Source organism: Leopardus geoffroyi, chromosome C1 (genome assembly GCF_018350155.1).
Source record: "Leopardus geoffroyi isolate Oge1 chromosome C1, O.geoffroyi_Oge1_pat1.0, whole genome shotgun sequence".
Taxonomy (NCBI): domain Eukaryota; kingdom Metazoa; phylum Chordata; class Mammalia; order Carnivora; family Felidae; genus Leopardus; species Leopardus geoffroyi.
Genome location: NC_059328.1, coordinates 37,528,175 through 37,554,413, shown reverse-complemented (window position 1 = coordinate 37,554,413; position 26,239 = coordinate 37,528,175). Strand labels below are relative to the sequence as shown.

General features: G+C 37.4%; 1 protein-coding gene across 2 annotated transcripts in view; it reads right to left on the bottom strand.

Annotated features, from left to right (window-relative positions):
* Positions 1–956: 956 nt before the first annotated feature.
* The window catches only part of CMPK1 (cytidine/uridine monophosphate kinase 1), a 37,176-nt gene continuing 11,893 nt past the window's right edge, over positions 957–26,239 (bottom strand). Inside the window, exons 2-7 of one of the 2 annotated variants that reach the window (XR_006712273.1) lie at positions 11,489–11,635; positions 7,141–7,293; positions 5,824–5,900; positions 5,483–5,579; positions 4,624–4,740; positions 957–1,561 (exon numbers count right to left, since the gene is read on the bottom strand). Coding sequence is in view for 1 of the 2 variants with exons in the window: in XM_045477286.1 (XP_045333242.1) it covers positions 4,699–4,740; positions 5,483–5,579; positions 5,824–5,900; positions 7,141–7,293; positions 11,489–11,635 (516 nt within the window). In the remaining variant the exon portion in view is untranslated. Of the gene's footprint in view, positions 4,741–5,482; positions 5,580–5,823; positions 5,901–7,140; positions 7,294–11,488; positions 11,636–26,239 lie in introns of both variants that reach the window. The other variant, XM_045477286.1, reaches the window with a different exon arrangement.

The window sequence follows — 26,239 nt, the reverse complement described above, 5'->3', positions numbered from 1 at the left end:
AGGAGTGATTATGGGTAGAGTAAGTCTCCTACAAGGACCATCATGGCCAAAGAACTGGAATGAACCAACTCCTGCTTCTCTACACAAATGGTTTTACTCTCCCTGCCCTCATCCCATCCCATCCATCCCCTCCATTTCTGACTCTTCCATTAGCACAACAGCAGCAGCCTCAAGTCCAGTAGTGCACCTACCTTCTCTAAAGAGCACTTAGCCAGACCTAAGCAGGAAAGGCCCTAGGCAGAGGAATGGTCTCTGCTCAATCATGTTTGATACTGGATGTGACAAGGACATTCTAACACAGTCCTTGACATCAGGGGGATTTTGATGTAGCTGTTTTAAACTGGTCATTCTGATGTGACTATTTTGACCCAACATGAAAGTTGACCATTAAACTTTAGCATTTCTCCCCCAAATAATGTAAATGACGTGTCTATGGTGGTCTAAACCCCCACCCCAATCCAGGACAGGATAATGGTAGTGCCTATTGTGCTCTACCTGGTAATTAAAAGGAAAAAAAGGTTTCCATTTTGACAAGGCTATATTGATGCAGCCTTGTCACAATCATACTCTGGCCAAATTCTGGCAGCTGGTTTGGAAACACTTGTGAGAATGCTTCTCTGTAAAACTAAGGACCAACCAACCTGGGGTGAGCCATACACAACAGCTTTGTGCTTTTAAGTACTAACTGCTGAGCCGATTCAATGTCTTTTCCCTCTGGTTCTGGAAGCCTTTGGAGCCAGGTGGTCGTAAGAGGGCCAGTTCTACCCTGAGTCCTCAGAGGGCCGCAAGCATTTACAAACTGGCAAGGAATCTCAGCCAATTCAGGGGGTTTCTTGGAAGTCCATCTCGAGTCCACTGTATCAGTTTTCCCCCTTAATTTCAGAGCAGTTACCAAGAATATACTTCTTCTAGGAAGCCTTCTAAAGGGTACAATACAAATATTCCCAAAGCTCACATACATGTTTTTTGAATTTTATTTTCTCTTTTTAGATGTGGTTACTCAACCAAATGAGAATGCATCTGCTATTTATGCAAAATGCTGCTTAACTGCTCAACTGCTTGATTCTACAGTGTAGAAGACAATTTTCAAAGTTTGTCTGGAGTATCTACATCAGGGCTGGGATGAGGTAACCTACCTCTACAGATGCTTTTCCTTTGGTTGGTTAGGGCATTGAAGGCCAGTGTTAAGAAGGTAACACTTTGTGCGTTACTTCAAAATGTATCATAAATAAAAAACAACTTTCTGTGGCTGAAAGAACCTCACTTAGAGAAATGTTTATTTATTACCCTCATCTCTCCCTGAATAGGCCAAAATAATTAAGCCCTCTTCTCTTATGGCTAGGTCTTAGGAGGACAAAATCATGAAAGAGCCTTTTTGAAGAAGATGGACTCCAGAAAACCAGGTTCTGCTCTGATGAGCAGGGACAGCAGGGATCTCACAAAAATCTGAGCCCTGGTGATGGCCTGGTGGTGGCAGGGCTGACAAAGGGTATAAAGCTATCTGATAGCCAGAAATTCAACTTCGTCCTTTAGCTGTCCCAAGGACAGGAAAGCTGGTGACCTGCGGAGCACAAATGAGGCCCAGAATTAACACCACAGTCACAATAACCACACCCATTCAAAGGAAAGCAAACCTGGATCCAAGAGAATACTTAAACTGGGGTCAGGGGTGAGGAAATAAAGGGATAGGTGATTAGGACCATTTTTACCTTTTTCCTTGGTACCCAACAAATGAGCTTACTTTCTTCATTAAAAGAAAAATGCTTAGGATTAAGGAGTACTTAATTTAGTTGAAACATGCGGGCAGGCTAGGGAAGTGAAATAAGCTATATAATAATGATCATTACCCATCAAAAGACATGTGAAGGTCTACCCACATCAGGGTGTTAGTTTCAGATAGAAAACTCTTGGAAGGCAGAGTATGTGTTTGTAGCACCTACAGCTTGTGCAATTATTATGAGTTTGAAGAAGGACCAAACCTCCAGGGGAAAAAAAAAGCTGACCTACTCTGGCCAATACTTTCAGTCACTATTATCTCCAGAGTGTCAGGCAACTACTTAATTACATGACAAAGACACAAGCCCCCCAAGGCATCTTGAGACATTGCCTTGAGGCATCTTGAGACATAGCCTGATGCCAATTTCCCCCTCAAAGAGACAAGCAATTGCTGCTGTAGGTAGGTAATGAAATAGGCTATACTTGTGCCTCAATCCAGATTACTTCTTGAAGGAATGGGATAAAGTCATGCTTTCTACTTAATTCAAGATGTGCAAACATAATACAGAGCAGAAAATTCTCCTGGATCCTGAACTCTGCTTTTGCTGTAAACCCACATGTTAAATACAGGATACTTCTCAGTCTTCAATATGCTTGAGAGAATGGAAATCTGAAACAGCAAACGCCATAGCACAAAATTTATTAGGATTATTTACCAAGTAATTTCATATACATCCAACATAAGGAAATGTCAGTTAATTTAAAAAAAAAAAAGAAAGAAAGAAAAGCAAAAAAAAAAAAAAGCAAAGCTTCCACTAAGGTCTTTCAAAACAGTGAAAACCTCCTTGGTGACTTTAACAAACGGAATGACTAAACTAATGAAGTCCGATGTATCTCAGTCAAATCCTAAACACAATATTGCCAACATGTTTTTCTACTCAAAAGCAAACTAGCAAAGGCTCATAATTTTGTAATTACGATGTTTCTTGATTTGTGTTCTCAAATGCCACAAAAGGCTGTGTGATGAAAGGAAGCGAAGTGCCTCGTCTCAGCAGTCTTCTTAAAAACCTCACGTTTGCTTCCCAAAATCAGTATAAACATTTAGATTCCCCCATCTGATGAATTTCTTCACTTATTTGAGCAGGAATGCTCTCAAAACCTTATAGTCTTTACTCTTGCTTCATACTGCAGCTTTTTGATTAAACCACCAGCAAAATCCCTCTATATCTGCTGAACTAAATCACCAGACAAGAATTTGTTATAGTCTCTTCCAGGAAACCAAGATAATCTCAATACAAATTTTGGTGGCTAATATGATCCATCCCTTATATTTTGTTTCCTAATGGCAAGTATGTTGAAAAATATATCATTAATAAGTGAATTTCATAACACACATAGAAATAAATGAACCTATTATAATGTAAGAACATCCACAAGTTGTCCTCACTATTCCCAATGACTTTATACTTCTAATTCTTCTTCTTTTTTAAGTAAACTCTATGCCCAATGTGGGGCTTGAACTCAAACCATGAGATCAAAAATCACATACTTTACACCACTGAGTCAGCCAGGCGCTCCTATTCCCAATGACTTTAAATATAAAATCTAATTAAACAAAAACAAAATTCCTTACCCTATTTAACCCTGTATACCAAACAGTATAAGTGCTAAAAATGAGAAACATTTTAATAAATCTCACATTAAGAACCTTGGAAATAACTCTTCATTAGTAATGGCAGAAAAAGATAAGAAAGGGGAACACAAATTTCTCAGAGATTTTTTCAAGGAAGAATGGATTTAAGGGAAAATTCCTTTGGACTCGATAGTCTTTTTAAAATAGCCTTTTTAAAATTCTGTACCTTTCAATGCTTCAACATGATGCCAAAAAAGAATTTACTAAATAAAAGTAGCCAGGAAGGAAATCAAACATTTATAAGATATATTTATTATTTTTCTGACCAAAGTGCAATGATTTTTAAATGTCCTTAAATAACTGAAAAAAAAGTATTCAAGAAAATAAACACAAATGGGAAATTTAACCATTAGATTTTTTTTTACTTCATACCAACCCTACATTTAATCTAGAAAACAAATAAAAACAAAAAACAAAAAACTCTGAATGAAATGTTATTAAAATGCTAACCAAATCATTTTACCATAAACCCAGTACATGCATTTCAAGGTTCCCCTGCTAGGAATTTTGTTAAGATCAGTTTAATCATTAATAATAATAACACTATATAATAGAGCACAGGAACACATGTCATTTGATGTGATCCTGCCCCTTACCCTCAGATTTATGTCAGAATAAAGCTGACAATTCTCCCAGGCTCTGAACCCCCAGCGACCCCATCCCAATCCCTGGAAGCAAAGAAGATGCCTTGTCATACAACTTTGTATAAGTTGTAATAAAACAAAGCCTTAAGTTTTCTTATCTTTCTGTAGGAAATGGTCAGTTATTTGATAAATACTAAAACACTTCTAGGAATTCATTTTATGAGTCTGTTTACCAAACATATTTTGCAAGAACTGACTACACAAAAAGTTCCTTTGGAATTTGGTCCACAAATTCGCTTAACAGGTTGGAAATGTAAAACCTACAAGAAAACAAGGAAGTGGGGAATCCCTAATCTTAACATGTTGTAATTACTAAAGGGATATACACACAGACTACAGAGTTTTGCTCACAGAAGGCACAAACTATAAAAGGGATATGCTTTTTGAGGAAAAACAAAGAACTAGCTGATATCCTTCTTTGTTTTGTGAGCACCATAGCTAAGATGAAGTTAGACCCGAATTCACTGTCTACTCCTATAACCAGAAAAATTGAAGATAAAAAATTTAATTTGTCTTACTACATACTTTCCAGCCATTCATTGAGATGTAATTATGAAAGATTAAAATTGCCTTAAAAAGAGGTTGTAATAGCAGCTATCAAAGCAATATTCAAGCATGATTTCAAGGATGCTTTCAGGTTTAGAGTTAGCCTTCTTTGTCAAAAATCTTCACAACTTCATCAAAAACCTGTAAAGGACAAAGAGTAGTAATTTAAAAAGGAAGTATTATTAAAATACTATATGGCTAAGTTCCTGTTTAGAAGTCCATTTTTTTATTAATTTTCAAGATGTATCACTTAAAAAAATACATTAATTCCTTGGTTTCATCTATTTTCCTTTGGACCTCTCCCCAGCTCGTGCTTTGTCTGTCTGTCTCTCTCTCTCAAAAATAAAAAAAACATTTAAAAAATAAAAAAATAAAAAAATAAAGAGAGAGAGAGACACTAGAAGAGAGCTGCTGGGCACTGAGGGCTTGCATGGCAGCTTAGAGATCAGGGTTTTTACAGAGTGGGAGGGAAGGGCTGGGCGCAGAAGCCCTGCGCCCCTGGGGCTCTGTGCTCTGTGACGAAGAGATGGAAGCTGCCTGGGGCCCTTGCTCTAGAGGACTCGCCATTCACATTAGAGATTTTAAAAGATGAATGTGGTCCAAATCACAGTTCTCAAAATGCCAATTTTCCAGTGCTTGAGAAAAGAGGTTTGGAATTAATAAACCACCCACTTCTTATGAAGAACAAGTCTGAAGTTGTAAAATCTATTTTAGACTCTATTCAAAAAAGGAGAAAAAAAATCTCATTTTTCACTTAGTCTCCCAGGTCTTGAAAAGCAAACAAACTCATGTCATACTTCTTTTTCTCCTGCCTACCTACCCCTTGTCCCCCAAATCACATTTTTACTGGACTTTTCTTTTAAGGCAAGCTAGGGATACTCACTTCATCAACAGACTTAGAGGCATCTATTTTCTTGACTTTCCCCATTTCTTCATATAAGTCAATAATTGGCTTTGTTGACTGAAGATAGGTCTGAATTCTGCAAAAGCAGCACATATTGCAAGGTTCTAAGTATCCACCCGCTCTCCCCCACGTTACGGAACAGCTCAGAGCACAACCCAGACCCAACCCAACCGACTCCCTTACCATCTCCTTAGACCACACACTTTACATATTTAAGCATGCCAGTTTCTTTTTCTGGACCAAAATGAGGCAGGTATTTAATCTGTGACTCAAGTTCCAAAATGAGCCCAAGGTGGTGATGTGTAAAGTCTGCAAAGTACCTCTTTTCCAAGCTCTCTCTGTTGTCATCACTTCTACCACTACTCTTTCCCCTCTCAAGACACCGTTCAATACAGATCTAGAAAGAGAAATAAATAGTACAAAAAAAAAAAGATGTGAATTTCACATTTGCCATTCTTTTAACCTGAATGAGAACAAAGTTTGAAGAGATCACAAAAAAAACCCTACATTAAAACTAATTTGTCTAATTCATTAATCAACATGCAAAGTCCTTTTAAATTTAAACATGTGGTTCAATTTATATAAACTAGGTTAAATAAGCACAGAGCATAATAAGAATTCATTCATGACTCAGTTTTTCCTGTGTACTTCTTTTTAAACCGCAATAAAAAGAAGATCTGTATGTGTATGCTTCCATCCAGGATATACTATTAACTTATTAGGTATGAATTACATGCCTCAAACTTTGTTCCATTTTGCTTACTTTTTGATAATTCCATAAATATCCAAATATTTAAGAGTCAACACATTTGCATTTGAATAAAGTATCCCTTGTTAATCGTGAATAAACATTCCTTAGTTATAAAGCTGTGGTAACATTCTAAAGTCAACTTTGAAGAATAAGTGAAAACATATTTTTGGGGGTTGGAAAAAGAGAGTTACATTTTAAAACAACTCAAAGGCTGCAGCAAGCCTCTCCACCAGAGGCACATTTGCAATTCAGCCCAAGAATAGCCAACTTCCTTCAAGGCAGTTCTTTAGATTCTTATTCTTCCAGGCTGTTGGCATTAATTTAATGAAGTTCTACTGCAGCTGTCAAACAGTCAGGCCTTGTAATTAAATGACTCTGAGAAATTTGGTTATTCAAAGGTATGTCTGGGTATGTTATTAGAAGTGCCAGAAAGAAAAAGAACACTTTCCTGCTTCTTGCAAGATCATTTCACTCCTAGAAGACAAATCAAGCTATCTTGTATGTTTCTTTAAAAATAGAAAGTTTTCCCAACTTCCCAAAAATGTTGCCCTAACGTCCTAAGGCAAGATACTCTCTGATAAGAGTGCATACCTACGAGGTAACACTGCAGTTTCATTACCTAACATTATTGTACAAGTCAATTCTTAAAACAAACACAGTACTGCTATTTTGAAAATAAAGCAAATTTTAGGTCCACAAGGTTGCTGATGCCAAATAGTTTCTAATAGTCCAACAGCAATACAGTGCTGTTCCATCCAACCAATTTACCAGTTCAAAGCAATACTGCTGCTGACATAAAATATAAGTAAAAAATCACTTTGTTTTTCTCTAATAGTTGACCATCAGTTGGTTAAACCCCATGTGGGCAGATGAAGGTCTTCATTACCTCATTATTACAGTCAAAAAACAGAACAAAAGACACTTCTGCCTTCCCATCCATGGTCTTATTCCAACCTTGAAGGTTGTCTTGATTTCTTGGAAACCCATCAATCAAGAATTTATTCTTCTGAGCATTGGCAGCCATTGTCTGATCCATTTCCTAAAAGAAAAGGAAGATTTAGGTTCAATATAACATTAACAAAATACAACTTCTTAAGGAAGCGGTGGGGGGGGATATATGAGTGTTTGCTTTGTTATTATTATTCTTCAAATCATGAGTAGAGTGGAGGGTGCATGGGGAAAAAAAACAACAAGACTTAAAGGAGATGATCAGGCAGGGCCCCTGGGTGGCTCAGTTGGTGAAGCGTCCGACTTTGGCTCCAGTCATAATCTGGCAGTTCATGAGTTTGAGCCCTGCATTGGGCTCTGTGCTGACAGCTTGGATTCTGTGTCTCCCTCACTCTCTGCCCCTTCCCCACTTGCATTCTTTCTCTCAAAAATAAATAAACATTAAAAAAATTTTGGAAGGGGGGGTGGCCCCTGGGTGGCTCCGTCAGTTAAGCATCCGACTTCAGCTCAGGTCATGATCTCACAGCTTGTGGGTTCGAGCCCCGCGTCGGGCTCTGTGCTAACAGCTCAGAGCCTGGAGTGTGCTTTGCATTCTGTGTTTCTCTCTCTCTCTGACCTTCCCCCACTCACACTGTCTCTCTCTCTCTCAAAAATAAATGAAGTGTTAAAAATTTTTTTCTTTAATTTTTTTAGGTTATAAGTTAAAATTAAAAAAAAAAAAATGATCCAGTGTAGTAACATGGTCACCTCAAGTTGGTGGAGTTATGGTATATACCCCTTCCCCATTTATACGTATTAATAGACATACACAGTTTCTTTTTCGTGCAGTTTCTGAATTTTCTACAGTAAGCATATATTACTTTCACATATAGATTCACAAAGTTATAAATAGCAAAAAGAAAATAGGCATTAACCAGTATCTTTGCTCTAGCCACCAGAGACCCTATTCCTTCCTCTCCCCTCCCAAGTCATTTTTGCTGTGCTAAGAAGAATGCTACTTCTTCAGGTATTAAGATTCTCTGCAATAATTCAAGTCCAATTGCAAAAAAACCTTGGACAAATATAAAGAGATTGCCAGCATTAATTATTAGTATAAAGTTAATAGTTTTTTCAACTAAAGCTAATTAAGCTACCCAAAACACAGGTAGCAGAGGAAAGAACAGACTCAAGAAAGATCGCAAGAGCAGCACATTTCACCATCCTGTGCCAGTGTGAATTTGGGCACAGTGTGACAATATGTGACAGGAGATGCAGATCTCTAGTCTCCAAATCCTCACCACTGCCAGCCCCCATTGGGTACACACTGACACATGACTTTGACCAGAGCAGCTTCTATTCCAGACACCAACATCTAGTCCCCTCAGTGCTCAAACTGTTTCCTAGTTCTTCAAAAAGAGCGAGGGCTGTCAGGCCCCCTAATTCCTTTCTTTGTCTGAGGGTTGGCTTTGTCCCATCATCTAGCTTTTCCAATATTCTCCAATAATACAAAACTATCACAGAATGTTTTTGGACCCCTGCTATAGCATTTCTACCCCAATTATGGTAGTGGAAGATACCTGAAGAGATGCATCAATATTCCACCATCACATACATTTACTCAAGGCCTATAACCAGGGAACATGAAGAGCAAAGTCATGGCTCCTGGGGGCTCATAGTTCAGCAGGTAACAAATATGTGTAAGTAAATGTGCTAAGTCCTATGATGAGGTATGAAGGATGCTATGATAAAACACAGAAATTAAGCACAAACTACCTGGGAAACTGCTAAAGAGAGCTTTACCAGGGAGGTGGCCATGGAGTCCTAAATAATGAAGTGGCAAGCAGACAGGGATCAAGGTACTCCAAAGAGTGTAAACTGGATAGATAAAGGCTCAGAAATGAGAAAGCATAACAGCTTTGATGAATCTGAAGTAAGCTGAGACAGCTGAATATTAGGACACATGTAGAGAGTAGTGGGAGATAGGACTAGAAAGTAGGTAGGGGCAAGATTAATGAAGAACTTATTATGTCACACTAAGGAACCGGTTTTTATCCTGGAAGCAACAGAGGACCACTAAGGAATTTTAAGCAGAAGAATATGCTTACATCACCTTCTGGAAAAAAATCACCTTGACTTTTTTTTGAAGGACGACCTAGAAGGGGACAAGCATGGATTAAAGGCATAAGACTCATGAGGAGGCTCCAATAATGGTTCAGGTAAGAAAAAGAGGATCTGAACTAAGGTGACAGTAGTAATAGAGAAAACAGACTAAGTCAAAGAGGGTTAAGAGGAAGATAATCGGGGTGCCTGGATGGCTCAGTCAGTTAAGCATCTGACTCTTGGTTTTGGCTCAAGTCATGATTACGGTTCATGAGTTCAAGCCCCGCATCAGGCCCTGCGCTGACGGTGCAGCATGGAGCCTGTTTGGGATTCTGTATCTCCCTATCTCAGCTCCTTCACCACTTGCACTCTCTCTTGCTCTCTCAAAATAAATAAATAAACTTAAAAAAAGGAAAGTCACTGGAAGATCTGCTCACTGAATGGATTTGGGAAAGTGAAGAAGAGGTGGAAAATACAGGATGGCCCAGGTTTCTGGCTTGGGCAGCTGCACAGATGGCAGAACCATTGACCAGGACAAGAAATAAAAGGTGATCACATTCTAGAGGTTATGCTGATAACGCTGAGATACTTGTCAAATATTCAGATGGATGTCTAGTAGTCAGAAATATAGGTCTGGAGTTCAGAAAAAAAAAGATGTGTGCCAGCGCTGTAGGTTTTAGCATTTATTAGCACAGTGAAAGCCTTGGGCATGGCTAAAACCATCCATCACGAAATATATAAAAGGAGAGGAGAACCAAGGATAAAACCCTGAGAAGCATCATGGTTTAGAAACTTGCAGAAGATGAGCTATCAAAGGAAACATAAGAAACAACAGCCACTGAAGTAGGAAAGAATTAAAAAAAATGGTATCACAGAGAACAAAGAAGGTTTGAGAAGATATGAATAGAGTTAACTGCTATGAGAAAAACGACTACAAATATCCCCTAGATTTGATAAGGAAGAACATTGGTAACAACAGCAAGAATCATTTCAATGAAGATGGAAACAGTACCTGACTCCAAAGGGTTGAAGAGTAGGAAGTAAAAAAGTGAAAAATGCAGACCACTTTTTCACAGTGCTTAGTGATAAAGTGGAGAAAAAGGCATTAAATCCAGAGAATAGGGGAGGATACACTCTGGAGTATCCATCTCTGAAACAAAAGGTTTCAGAGTTCCCATCTCTGAAACAAAAGGTTTCAGAGTTCCCATCTCTGAAACAAAAGGTAAGAATGTGTGTAAATGAGCCACTACTCCTCATCCTCAAGGTTCTGTGGTTCTGTCCTGGTGCTCAGATATCTCTTTTCCATTGGGCTTCAACTATTTCTTACTGTTCTCACTCTTGCATTTCTCCTTCACTATTTCTTATATATGAAAAAACCTGTTAATAAATAGTCTTAGAAATCTATAGTGGAGAGTTACCATGTAAATCCAAGATCTCTGTTTTTAAGATGGGACATATTAGGGGCGCCTGGGTGGCATAGTCGGTTAAGCGTCCGGCTTCAGCCAGGTCACGATCTCGCGGTCCGGGAGTTCGAGCCCCGTGTCAGGCTCTGGGCTGATGGCTCAGAGCCTGGAGCCTGTTTCCGATTCTGTGTCTCCCTCTCTCTCTCTGCCCCTCCCCCGTTCATGCTCTGTCTCTCTCTGTCCCAAAAATAAATAAACGTTGAAAAAAAAAATTTAAAAAAAAGATGGGACATATTATAATTTCATAGCTATTAATCTTGGCATTTCATACCGAAGATGGTGACACATTCACCAGGAAAGGAAACATCGAAATTGAGAGACCGGCAACAATGAGAGGGTCATGGGAAGCAGGAAAAAAAGGAAGGGGGAGAATGAAGGAAGGAAGAAAGAAGGCTTACAAGAAAACAGAAAAGGGAAAGGACATGGGGAAGGAAGAAGAGGAGGGGAAGGAAAAAAGGAAGAAGACAGAAATGGAAGTGAGACAATTTCTGCACGTTTGGGAAGGATCAAGTACACACATATGGATGTTAAGTTCAGCTGTAGCTGATCCTAGTTCTAGGCAGAGAATGCTTGCTACTGTCCAGGTGAAAAGTAGAATTTTTAGTTCTGCCATTCTCAAACACTGTGACCACCTACCACAAGCAAGAAATTTAGTACTCTCATTTTTTTTCATTACTCAAAGGAAAGGCAGATTTACTTTCTCATTTCCTTGCTGGTTTGAACTGGTTGGCATTCACTCCTTACCCTCTTTAACAAACTGATGGTTATCTCAACTGGCACAATCTTTCCATCTTTAATGTACTTTTCAATGAGTTCACCATACTGTGAATCTGGGTTCTTCCTTTCATCACGAAGGAGTTCTCCTGCAGAAAGGTGTGTGTAGCCATATTTCTGAAAGGAACAACACATAGGGAAAAAAATTAGAATATATTCAACCCAATGATAGGACTATCAATTTTTTTCCTTCATGTTAATTTCTATATTCTAATTTTTCTACAATAAATAAGCTTTGCTTGTACATTAAACAAATAATTGTTAAAAATTTAAAGAGATTTCATACAATCAAATTTGCTTAAAAAATACTCTTAACCTGGTAGGGCATGGTGGCTACAATGTTCACACACCACAAAATCATCCAGGAATTTGTGTAACTATTCAAGGCATTAACATTTCATTATAATACCTCACAAAACACAAAGTTTAAATGTCATTAATAATGTTCAAAAATGCATAACAAAAACCTACACAATTCAAGGCAAAAAAAATAAAAATAAAAAATCCTACCAGTGTTGGCTGTATCCACCTTCTACAAAATCTCTACTTCCGTTCCTTAAACTCAACACACCTAAACTGAACTCATCAGCATTTACACTAACCCCATTCTTCTGGTCTGTTCCCTTTCTCAGTAAATAGCACAAGTCCTACCTCCTACACAAAATTAGCTTCAAGAGTGGTCACATTAATCAAATAGAGCCTTCTCTACCTATCACTGTATCACTGTCTCTCTACCTAGACCAGTACCTTCCTTACCTTTCTTCAAAGTCCACTGCCTCTTCCTCCTCTAGTTGCAACTAGAGGTCTCATCTGTAAATTGGGAATACATATAGCTATTTTATAAGTTATGGCTAAATAAGATAATGTATATAAATTGCCTACCAAAAAGCCTGCACACAGCAGGGGATAAAAGTCACCAATAACTTCATTGCTATTATGAAGATACTTATCTTAAATAAGCTAGAAGCATTTTTTATATTATATATACACCATTTTATATGTGTGTACACAAACACCCACACATGCATATGTACTCATTTTGATGGTTTTTATAGAAAGACCAATCAAGAGGCTTAACTGAGGTAATAGCTATGAATAGCCAACGAAAAGTCAGTAGTATAATTATGACTGTGACGATCATTATTATGTAGGACTTACAAATGATGCACTAGGTGCAGGGTACAGGGTAGTAGTTGAATTAAGTCATATAAAATGCTACAATATTGTGGGCACCTGGGCGGTTCAGTCGGTTAAGTGTCCGACTCTTGGTTTCGGCTCAGGTCAGGTCATGACCTCACAGTTCATGAGTTCAAGCCCCGCATCAGGCTTCAGGCTCTGCCCTAACAGCACGGAGACTGCCTGGGATTCTCTCTCTGCCCCTCCTCTGCTCTGTCTCTCAAAATAAATAAACAAAAAAACCAAAAACAACAACAAAAAAGCTACAGTATTGCTCTGCCATTTCCCCATGACTGGAATGAGAAAACAATGCTGATCTAAGAGACCATTCTGAATAATGAAAAGCTTCTTCCTCTACATGAACATATACATTCCCTTTTATTAAGTCAAAAGAACTATAGAATCTTTTTTTTTTTAGTTTTTATTTATTTTGAGAGAGAGAGAGACCATGTGAGTAGAAGGAGGGGCAGAGAGAGGAGGAGAGAGAGAATCCCAAGCAGGCTCCACAGTCAGCACAGAGCCCAACACGGAGCTCCATCCCACAAACCCATGAGATCATAACCTGAGCAGAAATCAAGAGTCAGACGCTTACTGGGCCACCCAGGTACCCCTAAAATCTATTTTTACAACGTTTTTACTCTCAAATATCAGGGCATTCAGAACTATATTCAATTTTTGGTTACAAAAATCATCTCTCCCCAAATTCTTAAGACTCCCTAAATGAGACTTTATCTCATGCATACTTAAGTGTGCAATAAACGTTTAAGATCTTAAATTTATCTTTAATTCCAACATTAAGATTTGAGGAAGCCTACAATCCCACCTCCTACTTTTAAAGTACAATGTTTCGGGGCGCCTAGGTGACTCAGTCGGTTAAGGTCTGACTTCAGCTCAGGTCATGATCTCACTGGGTTTGTGAGTTCGAGCCCTGTGTCGGGCTCTGTGCTAACACCTCAGAGCCTGGAGCCTCCTTCAGATTCTGTGTCTCCTCCTCTCTCTGCCCCTCCCATGCTCATGCTCTGTCTCTATCTCTCAATAATAAATAAACATTAAAAAAATAAAAAAATAAATAAAGTACAATGTTTCAATTGCACTCATAAAAACTCTCTCAATTACCCAGGTTATGGTGAGTCTTCTTTTTTTGGATTACAGAAGCCTTACATTCTTTACCCCTTTTCTATTTCCAAACATTGTTGGCTAAACTTACTCTTGCCGAACTAGTTCTAAGCTAGCAGTAAGGTAGTCAGCAAAGGAAAACAAACTCTAAATAGTTTATTTGCTGACTAAAATTGGGCATAAAGTTGGAGGAGAATAAACAAAACCGCAGTGTCACTCATGTCTCTTAGTCACACAGTCCCTACCATTAGAATAATCAAAAGTGTATTTAGTTGTTATAATAGGGTTTAAAGAAAAAAAAACCCTCCCATCGTTTACAGAAAATGGAAATACAAAATGTTTAATTATTTAAACTGTTATTTTAAAATTATTTCCACACACCATTTTTAAATGCCTACTTTGATCACCAAGCATAAGCAAACTTCTGAAAATGGGTGTTGTAGAAAAGGCCTTATAAAAAATATGAGGCGTGACCCACTTTCCCACTCACTATTACAATTTTCAAAAAGCAGTTTGCAACTAGTGTCCATAAAATTTTATAGCAGTCCCATTTCCTACAGTTTACTTTGTTTTCTGCTTGGAAGTCTATGCTTGCTAGATGTTCTCATCTGGTCTAGAGATTATAGCATATGGTAATATTGAATAAATGCAGAGACAAACAGTACTAAACAATGGCAAATGCTTAGTGAAACACAAACCACACAGATCGCTCTGTACAGATTGCCTCTGCTGCGTGAACAACATACATTTAGAAGCCCAGCTAGCAATTTAGAAATTAGTATATACAGTGTTTATTTCCTGACACTGAAGCACTCAAATTTGCAAGCTCTATATTGCATTAAAGTAGGTTTTGGCATATCACTTTTTTAAAAGAGAAACTAGTTGTAAACTGAAGTATACAAATGATATTTAAAAAAAAAAAAAAATCACACACAGTTGGTCAAAAAGAGAGAAAACAACCTTATCTGCAAAGTCTAAGGAAACAAGGAATTTAAATTAGAACGATGTCAAATCTATACATGTGTCTTCCTACTGTTCATTCACATTCCATCTTTAAAAATCCTCTATTTACCACTTTTTTATACTATATTTTTCTTAAGGATTTTGCTGAAGCTTTCCTCTTACCACAGAGTTTCTACAACAAAAAGCAACTATCACTTACACACTAGCTATTATGGTATTTTAATAACAGCTAGACTTTAAAGAGCATGTTTTTAAAGCATTCTGTTGTCATTAAGTAGTCACTGATGCCAATTCTGAGGAAAGCAAGAATGGCTTTTTCTCAGGCTTAACCAAAACTCTTTCACATTCTCTGAATTTCCTAGCAATTAAAACCTAGTGGGTCACTAACTGCAGTCTTAAGAACAACATTCAAAACCACAGCAGGTTATAAATACTATAAACTACAATAAATACAATTACAAGCTACTATTCAACTAAAAATAGTTTTCTAGTGACAAATATATAAACTCAATTCATTTAGAGTAACGGTCTAAATTTTTTACTTTCATTTTCTCCTTTAAGAAACTGAAAACTCAATAAATTTTTATAAACCATATACTAAGACTTGGAAGGAGGGAAAAAAAAGCACCATGTCCTCAATAAGGACAGAATGGCACTCTGTGTAATTATAACTAGGTGAAGGTTGACAATTTATGGTATCAAATCTCCAATCATCTTGATGGACTTCTCTCCCTTCTTAGCAGTCATCTTTCCTTCTTTCTAAATTTAGGTAATGTGGTGTTATGTGAACAAAGACAACGATAAAAACAATAAAAAACAAAACCACAACAAAAAAAGAGTTCAAGGTAAAAATGATGCATAAATGGCAAGTCCTTGGAAGCAAGAACAGATCCAGATGCCAGACACCTCCTCCTGTTAGTGTGGCAATTAGAAAGTACCACAGACTGTGACTGAACCTCACAAGAGAGGGAACATAGCAGATATATTAGCTACAAATATACATATACGGATATATATATACGTATATATATATACGTATACATATATATACGTATATATATATACATATATATATACGTATATATATACATATACATCTTTTCAATTTTTTTAATATTTTTAATTTTTGTTTAATATTTATTTTTGAGAAACAGAGTGAGACAAAGCGTGAGCAGGGGAGGGGCAGAGAGAAGGAGACACAGAATCTGAAGCAGGCTCCAGGCTCCAAGCAAGCGGTCAGCACTGTGAGATCATGACCTGAGTCGAAGTCGGACACTCAACGGACTGAGCCACCCAGGTGCCCTGCTACAAATATATTTTTAATGCAACTGTGTGAGTTAAAGTTACTGGGTATCCTTTAAATAGTGGATGCATCTTTAAAGCATTTAAGACTAAGTTTACTTTGCATTCCTTATAAGATTAGAGACCCTTAAAATCTAAATTTTGGTTCTGTACTGTCAACAATGTACCTTCAGCAGCACACCCAGAAATGCTGCAAGGACTATCCCAAGCCATCCAGACTCACTAGTCTGGTGCCTGCTGCAAACAATAGCTTTAGAGCCTACAGCCTCCCAGCAACACTTTATGTAAGGCTCTCATTTATTTCAAAGGCATTTCCAATAGAACTTTTTCCAATTACTCTAAATGAGATGTCTGATAAGGACCTTCCAAGAACAGAATCTGCCAGTCTTGGGGAACTTACTTTACTTGGAATGTAAAAACTGCTGCACAGTGCCCAGATGCTTAAAACTGGTCAAACGTTTAAGGTTCCTTCCAGTTTTACCTATAGAGGGTTAGAGAAAGGATCTTTCCTATAATCACCATTAAAGAAAGGTTAGCATTAAAAGAAAGGAAAAAAAAACAACTGTTCAGTGCAAGAAACGCTGAGCGTAATAGTTGATTTAAATTGCTAGTAGATTTCCAATCTCATTTTTAGTCTGCCCTTGCTGTATTTCCAAATGCATGAATTGCACTTCACCATGCCTATTTAATTGCAAATCTACATATTAACTATAAACTACAGAAATTATAAACTGAGCTAAATCTTTTCTTAAACAAAAAGCTTTAGCAGACAGATTTTAAATTAACATGAAGCATACTTCTTTTTCTAATTAAAGAGTGATATTTTAAAAGCTTATACCCTGAAAAGAGGGATATAATCCATTCAACTGCACACAATTACAACACTATTCATTTTCCTCAATGTTTTGCTCTTGCTAGAAGACAACCTTAATTCAGGCAATACTTGGAACGTAATCTAAATCCATAAATATTTATTGAGTGCCTATGAAGTGCCAGGCAATGTGCTGATTTCAGGGGAAGTAAATAGGATGCAATAGTGACTTGTACATTAAAGTGACTTGAGCTGTACGATTAACTAATAAGACAATTCTTCATCTTGCATAGCTTTTCCTAAGGAATTCAGTCTTTACCAGGACTGTCTGCTGGGGGAAGAAGTTGATTCTTCAGAGGCAGTGCAAGAAGACAGAATAAACAAAACTCAGAGCAAAGGTGAGTTAGAAGCCACCCAACACTGTTTCCCCATTTCTGTAAGCCTGCATATTCCTCTAACAGTTTCCAAAAATCCTCAGATAACTGAGGATTTAGGTACCTGATTGATATACCAAATGGTCTCTATAGCAACTGTGAATTGGAATTTTCACACTCCAATTTCATTCCAGTTGGTCATTTCCAGTATTTTTCTTTTAATTCATCTCATTCATTCTGAATCAATCGGTCTTCCCTACATTAGAAGGGCATGGAAAATGGTCAAAGATGAAGACCAGGCCCAGAAACCTCATGGGATTCCAGGAGCTCAGGGGCAGTAATTTGAAAACTTCCAACATTAATGGATAGGTACAGATGTCTTGTTAATTTGAGAAAACACTCTCTGGGGGCGCCTGGGTGGCTCAGTCGGTTGAGCGTCCACCTTCGGCCCAGGTCACGATCTCACGGTTCGTGAGTTCAAGCCCCGCATCAGGCTCTGGGCTGACAGCTTAGAGCCTGGAGCCCACTTCGGATTCTGTGTCTCCCTCTGTCTGCCCCTCCGCTACTTGCACTCTGTCTCCCACATTGTCTCAAAAATAAATAAACCTTAAGAAGAAAAATTAAAAAAAAAAAAAAAAAAAAACACTCTCTGATCTTATTAACTGAATGATCAATTCTTATAGTCACTGTAGAGCCTACAAGCTACACACTCATATCACTAAAACCCAAATATTGTTGCAGGTGGCCTAAGAGCCTAGAGTTCAGTTAATTCATTTCCTGTGAGAACACCTGGGGGACATAAATGAAACCACTTACATGAAGCCCTTGCCTCTCTATTTCACCTTAGGAAAGAGAGTTTTTAAAATATTAAGCAGGCCTAATTGTATTTCTTATTTTTAAAAAATAAATAACATTAAAATCAGAATATCATTTACCTGGGGAATACCAAAAGTAATAAAGCCACCCTAAGAGATACTTGAGAATGCAATTTGTAAAGAGACTCAAAATAACCACAACATTTTGGGGCGCCTGAGTGCTCAGATGGTTAAGCGTCCAACTTCAGCTCAGGTCATGATCTCATGGCTCATGAGTTTGAGCCCCACGTTGGGCTCTGTGCTGACAGCTCAGAGCCTGGAGCCTGCTTCAGATTCTGTGTCTCCCTCTCTCTCTCTCTCTGCCCCTCCCCGGCTGACACTCTGTGTCTCTCTCTCTCAAAAATAAATAAAAAACATTATGGGGCACCTGAGTGGCTCAGTCGGTTAAGCATCTGACTTCAGCTCAGGTCACGATCTTGCAATTTGAGAGTTCGAGCCCTGCATCGGGCTCTGTGTTGACAGCTCAGAGCCTAGAGCCAGCTCCAGATTCTGTGCCTCCCTCTCTCTCTGCTCCTCTCCACCTTGCACTCTGTCTCTCACTCTCTCAAAAGTAAATAAACATTAAAAAATTAAAAATAAATAAATAAATAACATTAAAAAAAGTTTTTAAATAACCACATTTTAATAGCTCAGGTTCTCCTTAAGGGCTAGAAATTATCTGGATTTACGAATCAACTTGAGTAAAATGTGCAAAGGATAACAAACTCTGAATTCAATAATATATGCAAACATAGCATTTGAGCATCTGCAAAATTACCATACTAATGGCAAAATGCAGCTACAGAAATACAGAATCCAGCAACAACCACAAGAAAAGAACCTTGCATGAAGTCACGTACTCAGAACACAGAACTGAAAGTTAAGGGATCAAGTCTTAAAATTAAACGCTCACAACCCTGTGTGACACTGGAAAATTTATGTAACCTTAGAGCTCAGTTTCTTCATCTGTAAAACAGAATTATTATTTATATTACCAGAAATAATACCTACACTACACTATCAGCTGCAGCATAGTATCATTAGCTATTACAACTAGAGGTGTCTCCTAAAGAACATACTCCTAAAAACATTGCTAGATTCAAGACCTACTATGAGAGTGCAAACTCCCAGATCCCATTCCAGTTATTCCAAAGTCCACAATAATCAGTGGCTACCCTAACAAATTACATACCAACAAAGGAAAAGTACTACCAAACTGGCTCAACAGCATACGAAATGTACACAGGAAAGGAACAAAAGCAATAATAATAACTAAGTACAGAACAAGTATAGTATGATAAATGACAGTCCAATCCACTATGCAAATAGCCTCAAATACAGAGTCTCCAACACATGGCAACAGTGATATATTTGAGTACATTTAAAAATTTATGAGAACCAACAAGAATTTATCTTGCTTACTATCTTCTTATCAACAAACAGGTCAATTTCAAACCCACTAGCAATGACTAATTAGAAAATAGACATTTTAAAAAAGATCCTATTCAAAACAGCAATAGAAACATAAATTTAGGATTAAGCCTACAACTAATGTGTAAAAATTATATAAAGAAATTAGAAACCCTTGAAACTATTATTATTAAAAGATGGTATGGGGCGCTGCCTCGCTGGCTCAGCCAGAAGCAAAGAGCATGTGACCCTTGATCTTGGGGTTGTGAGTTTGAGCCTCATGTTGGGCAAAAAACTGACTTAAAAAAATAAATCTTTTTAATAAATAAATAAACAAACAAGGCATTCTTTGCTTCTGTGTTCCTGAACAAAAAGATGCAATACTGTAAGTATTTTAAAATTCCACAAATTAATCTATGAATTTATTGCAACCTCAATCAAAATTCAACTGGAATTGATTTTTTAATGAAACCTAATGAAAGGATTCTCAAGTTTATCAGAGTAAATGTGAGAAGAGAATGGCCAAAACTGAAAATAATTTTAACAACTACAAGTGGGACTTGTCCCACCACGTGGCATAAAATATTATAAAACTACAGTAATTAAAACAGTATACTAGTATAAAAATAGGCAAACAGAACAATGAAAGTGAACAGTCCAGGAACAGAGCCAAGTAAGTGTAAATGGGTATTCAATAAATGACAGACTTAGCATCTAAAATTCAAGGGGCGCCTGGGTGGCGCAGTTGGTTAAGCGTCCGACTTCAGCCAGGTCACGATCTCACGGTCCGTGAGTTCGAGCCCCGCGTCGGGCTCTGGGCTGATGGCTCAGAGCCTGGAGCCTGTTTCCGACTCTGTGTCTCCCTCTCTCTCTGCCCCTCCCCCGTTCATGCTCTGTCTCTCTCTGTCCCAAAAATAAATAAACGTTGAAAAAAAAAAAAAATAATAAAATTCAAGGAGCGGGGGTGCCTGGCTGGCTCAGTTGGTACAGTGTGCAACTCTTGATCTTGGGGCTGTGAGTTTGAGCCCCATATTGGCATAGAGTAAAACTCAACACAGAAAAGAACTATTTGATAAATGATACTTGTGCAACTAGGTACCCTGGGAAAAAATTAAATTAGACACCCACATCATACCATATGCAAAATTAAAACAACACAAGCAAAATAACTCTATGACAGTACTGGAGGAAAATAATCCTGAGATAGAAAAAGGCATTCTAAAACAAGAACCAAGTCAGTTAAGGTTTATGTTTGACAACATAAATAATGAACACTTAATGAACAAAGAAAGATATCATAAATATAATCAAATAACAGGCTAGAGCATGGAAGAAAATGTTTTCACCATACAAAGGTGACAGGGTAATATACACTGTACATAAAGAGATCATACTCAGGCACCTGGGTGGCTCAGTCAGTTACGCATCTGAATCTTGATTTCGGCTCAGGTCATGATCTCATGGATTGTGAGATTGAGCCCCAAGTCAGGGTGTCCTGACAGCGTGGAGCCTGCTTGGGATTCTCTCTCTCCCTCTCTTTCTCTGCCCCTCCCTAACTCACGCACATGCACACATGTGTCTCTCTCAAAATAAATAAATAAACTTTAAAAAAATCACACTAACAAATAAAGAAAAAAATACAGGAATGGGCAAAGGATAAGAATAAACAATTCACAGAAAAGAAGAAAAGAACAGATGTTCAACCTCACTGGTAATCACGAAAATTTAAATTAAAACAATGTGATTCATTTTCCACCCATCAGATTGGTTAAAATAAAAAGGCTGTTATATCTGGCTTTTGCAAGAATGGAGGTGGGGGTGGGGAGAAACCATACTTTGCAGAAGTGTAAACTAGTTCAGCCTTTTTTGAGAGCAATTTAGCAGAATCTATCAAAATTTAAGTCTGCATACCCTCTGGTCCATTTCTAGGAATTGTGCTACTGAAATAGTTGTACATGTACACAAAGACATTATATAAATGAATGTTCACATAAGCATCATCTGTAAACAGAAAATCAAAATGGTCACCAATATATGAATATACCACTAAATATACCACTGTATATATTATGAATGAAGTAGAGCTATCTATAAGTTCTGATATGGAAAGCTATCCAAGATACACTGTTAGGGAAAAAATGCAAGTCAAAAACAATAGGCAATGTGTGTGCACGTATGTGCACATGCATTGTATCTGTGTATAGATACATCAAAAAAGGAAAAGAAAGGCACACACAAAAAAATTGATGTGATTACATAATCTGAGGTTAAGGAGAACTTTCACTTTTACTTTACGTACTTTCAAATGTTTGACTCTTTTATAATGTACATATATATGTATAAACTTTTTAAAGTTTTAATTTAATATATATATACATATGCTTTTACATAAAGCATATATACTAACCACCCATTTCTAAATGGCAAATATCACAAAGAAAAATTCATAACTTAAATGTTTATTAATATAAAATCCTAACAAAACAGCAAAATGAAATTCAAAGTAGCCTCACATTAAAGATAAAAATCCCTATGTTAAAAAAAAAAAAACATCTAATTTCAAGAAAAAAGAGAAACAGGACTTGTGCAATCAAAAACTTACTTAAAATTTAAAACTAAATCATTGTAGAGAATAGCAAAAATCAATTCAAATGTTTGAACAAAAATTTCCCTGGAAAGGGACCCATTTCTTAAACAAAGGAGAAACAAAAGTATAATATAGCAACACAAAAACGTACTGCATGGGCATGAAGTCAAGAGTTATAGGAGACAGAAAACAGTCCAGTTTTATAGCCTAGAAACAGATGGAAATTTAGAGACAACACTCAGTTAAGAATCCAAAAAGCACATCAGCAAAGGTTTAAAAGGAAACATTTTAATGAAGCCCTACTCTAGACACTAGGGTTCAAAACTATAAGCAAGTTGTTCTGGGAAGGACACCTTCATGGCAAAGACAACATATTCACACTACTTCTAGTCTCCAGGGCACTTTCAGACTGTTATTGTGCCAAGCAATCTCTCTCAATTGATTCCTTATACATAATTAATCTTGCTTAGACAACAAAGAACCATCTTCATTTTGATATACCAATCTGTGTTAATAGAAGAAAGTGCAAGCAAAACCACTATTAGGCTTGAAAAGGTAGTGCATGTTTTTAAAATTTGGGGGTATAAAGTTCAGTTTATTACATTTTGCTCAATATTAAATTAAAGTCAGCAAAACAAATGAATAAACAAAGCAAAAGAAGAATCTGATCTCCAGATACAGAGAATAAACTGATGACTGCCAGAGGGGAAGGAGGATGGGCAAAATGGGTGAAGAGAAGTAGGAGATACAGGCTTCCAGTTATGGAACAAATAAGTTATGAGAATAAAAGATAAAGCATAGGGAACATAGTCAATGATATTGTAATAGCACTGAATAGTGACAGATGGTGGCTATACTTGTGATGAGCATAGCATAACCTATAGATGCTGAATCACTATGCTGGACACCTGAAACTAATGTAACATCATTGTGCACCAACAATCAATCAATTAATCAATAAAAGTCAGTCTAAGAATATACTTTTTTTAGTTTATTTATTTTAAGACAAAGAGAGGGCGCACGTGCACAGGCAGGAGAGGGGCAGACAGAGAGAGAGAGAGAATCCCAAGCAGGCTCCGCACTATCAGTGCTCAAACTCAAGAACCCTGAGATCATGGCATGAGCCGAAATCAAGAGTCAGATACTTAACCGACTGAGCCACCCAGGCACCCCTAAGAATACACACTTTTTATGGCACAGCCATTAAATCTTAGCCCAGCCTGGAATTTAATGCTGGCCACAGATACCTGTATCCATTTTATAATATAGAGCAGAATATAAAAGACCTTCCGTTCTTGATCAGAGACTAACTTCTTCATAGAAGGGGAACAGTAGTAAGCCTATGGGAAATTTTATGGCAAATTTTCTTTCCTGCCATCACTATACAACAGGAAGAAAGCTGGAAACCATTCTATAGAATGAGCAACTTCTCTCACCCACCCCACTAGTCTGACTTAACTTGGACACAATCATGCCTAGAATTAGTCAAGGAAGTAATAACAATCTGTTATTCCCACTCTTCTTTTCCATCCACTACTATCCCTTCTTCTCCTTCATCCTCAACTCTCAGTCCCAGGTACAAGACATACACTTACCAGTTATCTTCTTTTTTAGTTTTTAACTTACTTATCAGTCTTTTGATCTCTGCATCACAGGCAATAGAAAGCAGACTGTATGTTCTAATGTGCAGGGTGTAAGGCCTCATCAAAATTAAGAACTACTGTGCTTCCAAGGATACTATCAAGAAAATTAAAAGACAACCCATAGGATGGGAGAAATATCTGCAAATCATTTATCTGGGTAAGGGATTTCTATCTAAAATGCATAAGCAACTTTATAACTCAATAATAAAAAGATGGGGCACCTGGGTGGCTCAGCTGGCTGAGCACCCGACTCTTGATTTGGGCACAGGTTGTGATCCCAGGGCCGTGGTATCAAGCCCCATGATGAGCATGGAGCCAGCTTAAGATTCTCTCTCCCTCTCTCTGCCCCTACCTGCACCTTAAATGCACACTCTCTTTCTCTCTCTCAAAAAAATAAAATAAACTTTTCAGGTGCCTGGATGGCTCAGTCGGTTTAGTTTCCAACTGGTGATTTCGGCTCAGGTCATGATCCCGGGGTCGTGGGATTGAGCCCCAAGTCAGGCTCCGCTCTGGGTGTGGAGCCTGCTTGGGATTCATTCTCTCTCTCTCTCTCTCCCTCCCTCTCTCTGCCCCTCTCCCCTGCTCATGCTCTCTCTTTCTAAAAAAAAAAAAAAAAAAATCAATAAATAAATAAACTTAAAAAAATAAAATTAACTAAAAATGGGTCAAGGACTTGAATAGACATTTCTCCAAAAATATACAAATAACCAAAAAGTCCATGAAAGATGCCCACGTTAGTCATTAGGGAAATGCAAATCAAAACCACAAGGAGATACCACTTCACACCAGTAGGATAGTTATAATTAAACAAACAAAAAATGATTAAGTGTTGGTAAGGGTATAAAGAAATTAGAACCCTTATACATTGCCAATGGGAATATAAAATGGTACAGCCACTGGGGAAAACAGTTTGGCAGTTCCTCAACAAGTTAAACAGAATTATCATATGACCCAGCAATTACACTCCTAACTATATGCCCCAAAAAACTAAAAACAGAGACTCAAACAGATGTTTGTATGCCAATGTTCACTGCAGCATTATTCACAAGGACCAAAAGTCGGAAGCAGCCCTTGTCCCACAATAGCTAAATGGATAAATAAAATATGACATATACATACCATGAAACATTAGCCATAAAAAGGAATAAAATTCTGACACATGCTAATATGGACGAACCTTGAAAACATTATGATAAGTGAAAAAAGCCAGACACAAAATGACAAATAATATGATTCCTCTTGTATGAAGAACCTAAAATAGGGAAATTCATAAAGGGAGGAGAAAGCGGATTAGAGGTAAAGGGAGGAATGGGGAATTATGACTAAGTGGTACAATATCTGTTCGGTGTATCAAAAAAGTTTTAGAAAAGTGATGACGGCTCCACGACATTGCAAATGCAATTAATGCCACTCAATTATACATTTTAAACAGCTAAAATGAGAAATTTTAGTTTATATTTTACCACAATTAAAAAAAATTAACAGGGGCGTCTGGGTGGCTCAGTCGGTTAAGCGTCCGACTTCAGCTCAGGTCATGATCTCACGGTCCGTGAGTTCGAGCCCCGCGTCAGGCTCTGTGCCGACAGCTCAGAGCCTGGAGCCTGCTTCGGATCCTGTGTCTCCCTCTCTCTCTGCCCCTCCCCTGTTCATGCTCTGTCTCTCTCTGTCTCAAAAATAAATAAACATCAAAAAAAAAATTTTTTTTTAAATTAACAATGTAATTACCAAAACCATTGAATTATACACTTTAAATGGGTGAATTGTTTGGTATGAAAATTATATCTCAATGAAGTTATTTTTTAAAAACCACAGAATTTCTGAAAAATCACAAAATTTCCAAAACAGGGAATTAATTATGTAATGTATCTAATCTATACCGTATGATATAATTATATAGGTTATATGGTAAAAGTACATTCATTAAGATGGAAATATGTTTGTGATATGACAAGTGAAATGCCGGTTTCCAGATAGCATGAGCCTACTTAAAAAAAAAAAAAAAAAGTCTGGAAGAATACGTCCCAAAATATTGATTGACGGTAGCTTTCTCTGGATGGTAAGATTACTGGTAATTTTTATACTTTTATTTTATATACCTGTATTTTCTAAATTTTGTGTAATGTGTCTATACTACTTGTATAATAAAAAAGTATCCAGAAAAAAAAGGTAATCAAAATAAAAAGTGTGCTCATCCTTAATAAGACAGTTAAAGTATATATACAGTATTAGCTTACAATACTTAACCCATCATTAGGACATTTGCTCCATTTGGCAACTAATATCCTATTTTGAATATAAACAGCATTTATGCTGTAAACTTCCTTAAATCTATGTGCCCTTTCTAGGATTTTTCAATGTAAGCTAACTCTAAATATTTTCTCTAAGTACAAAAATAGTTCATATTCAATAGACTCTAAAATACCATACCAGATTTCCTAAAATCTATAAACTGATTAGTATAATCATTCCCTATGTTAAACAATGA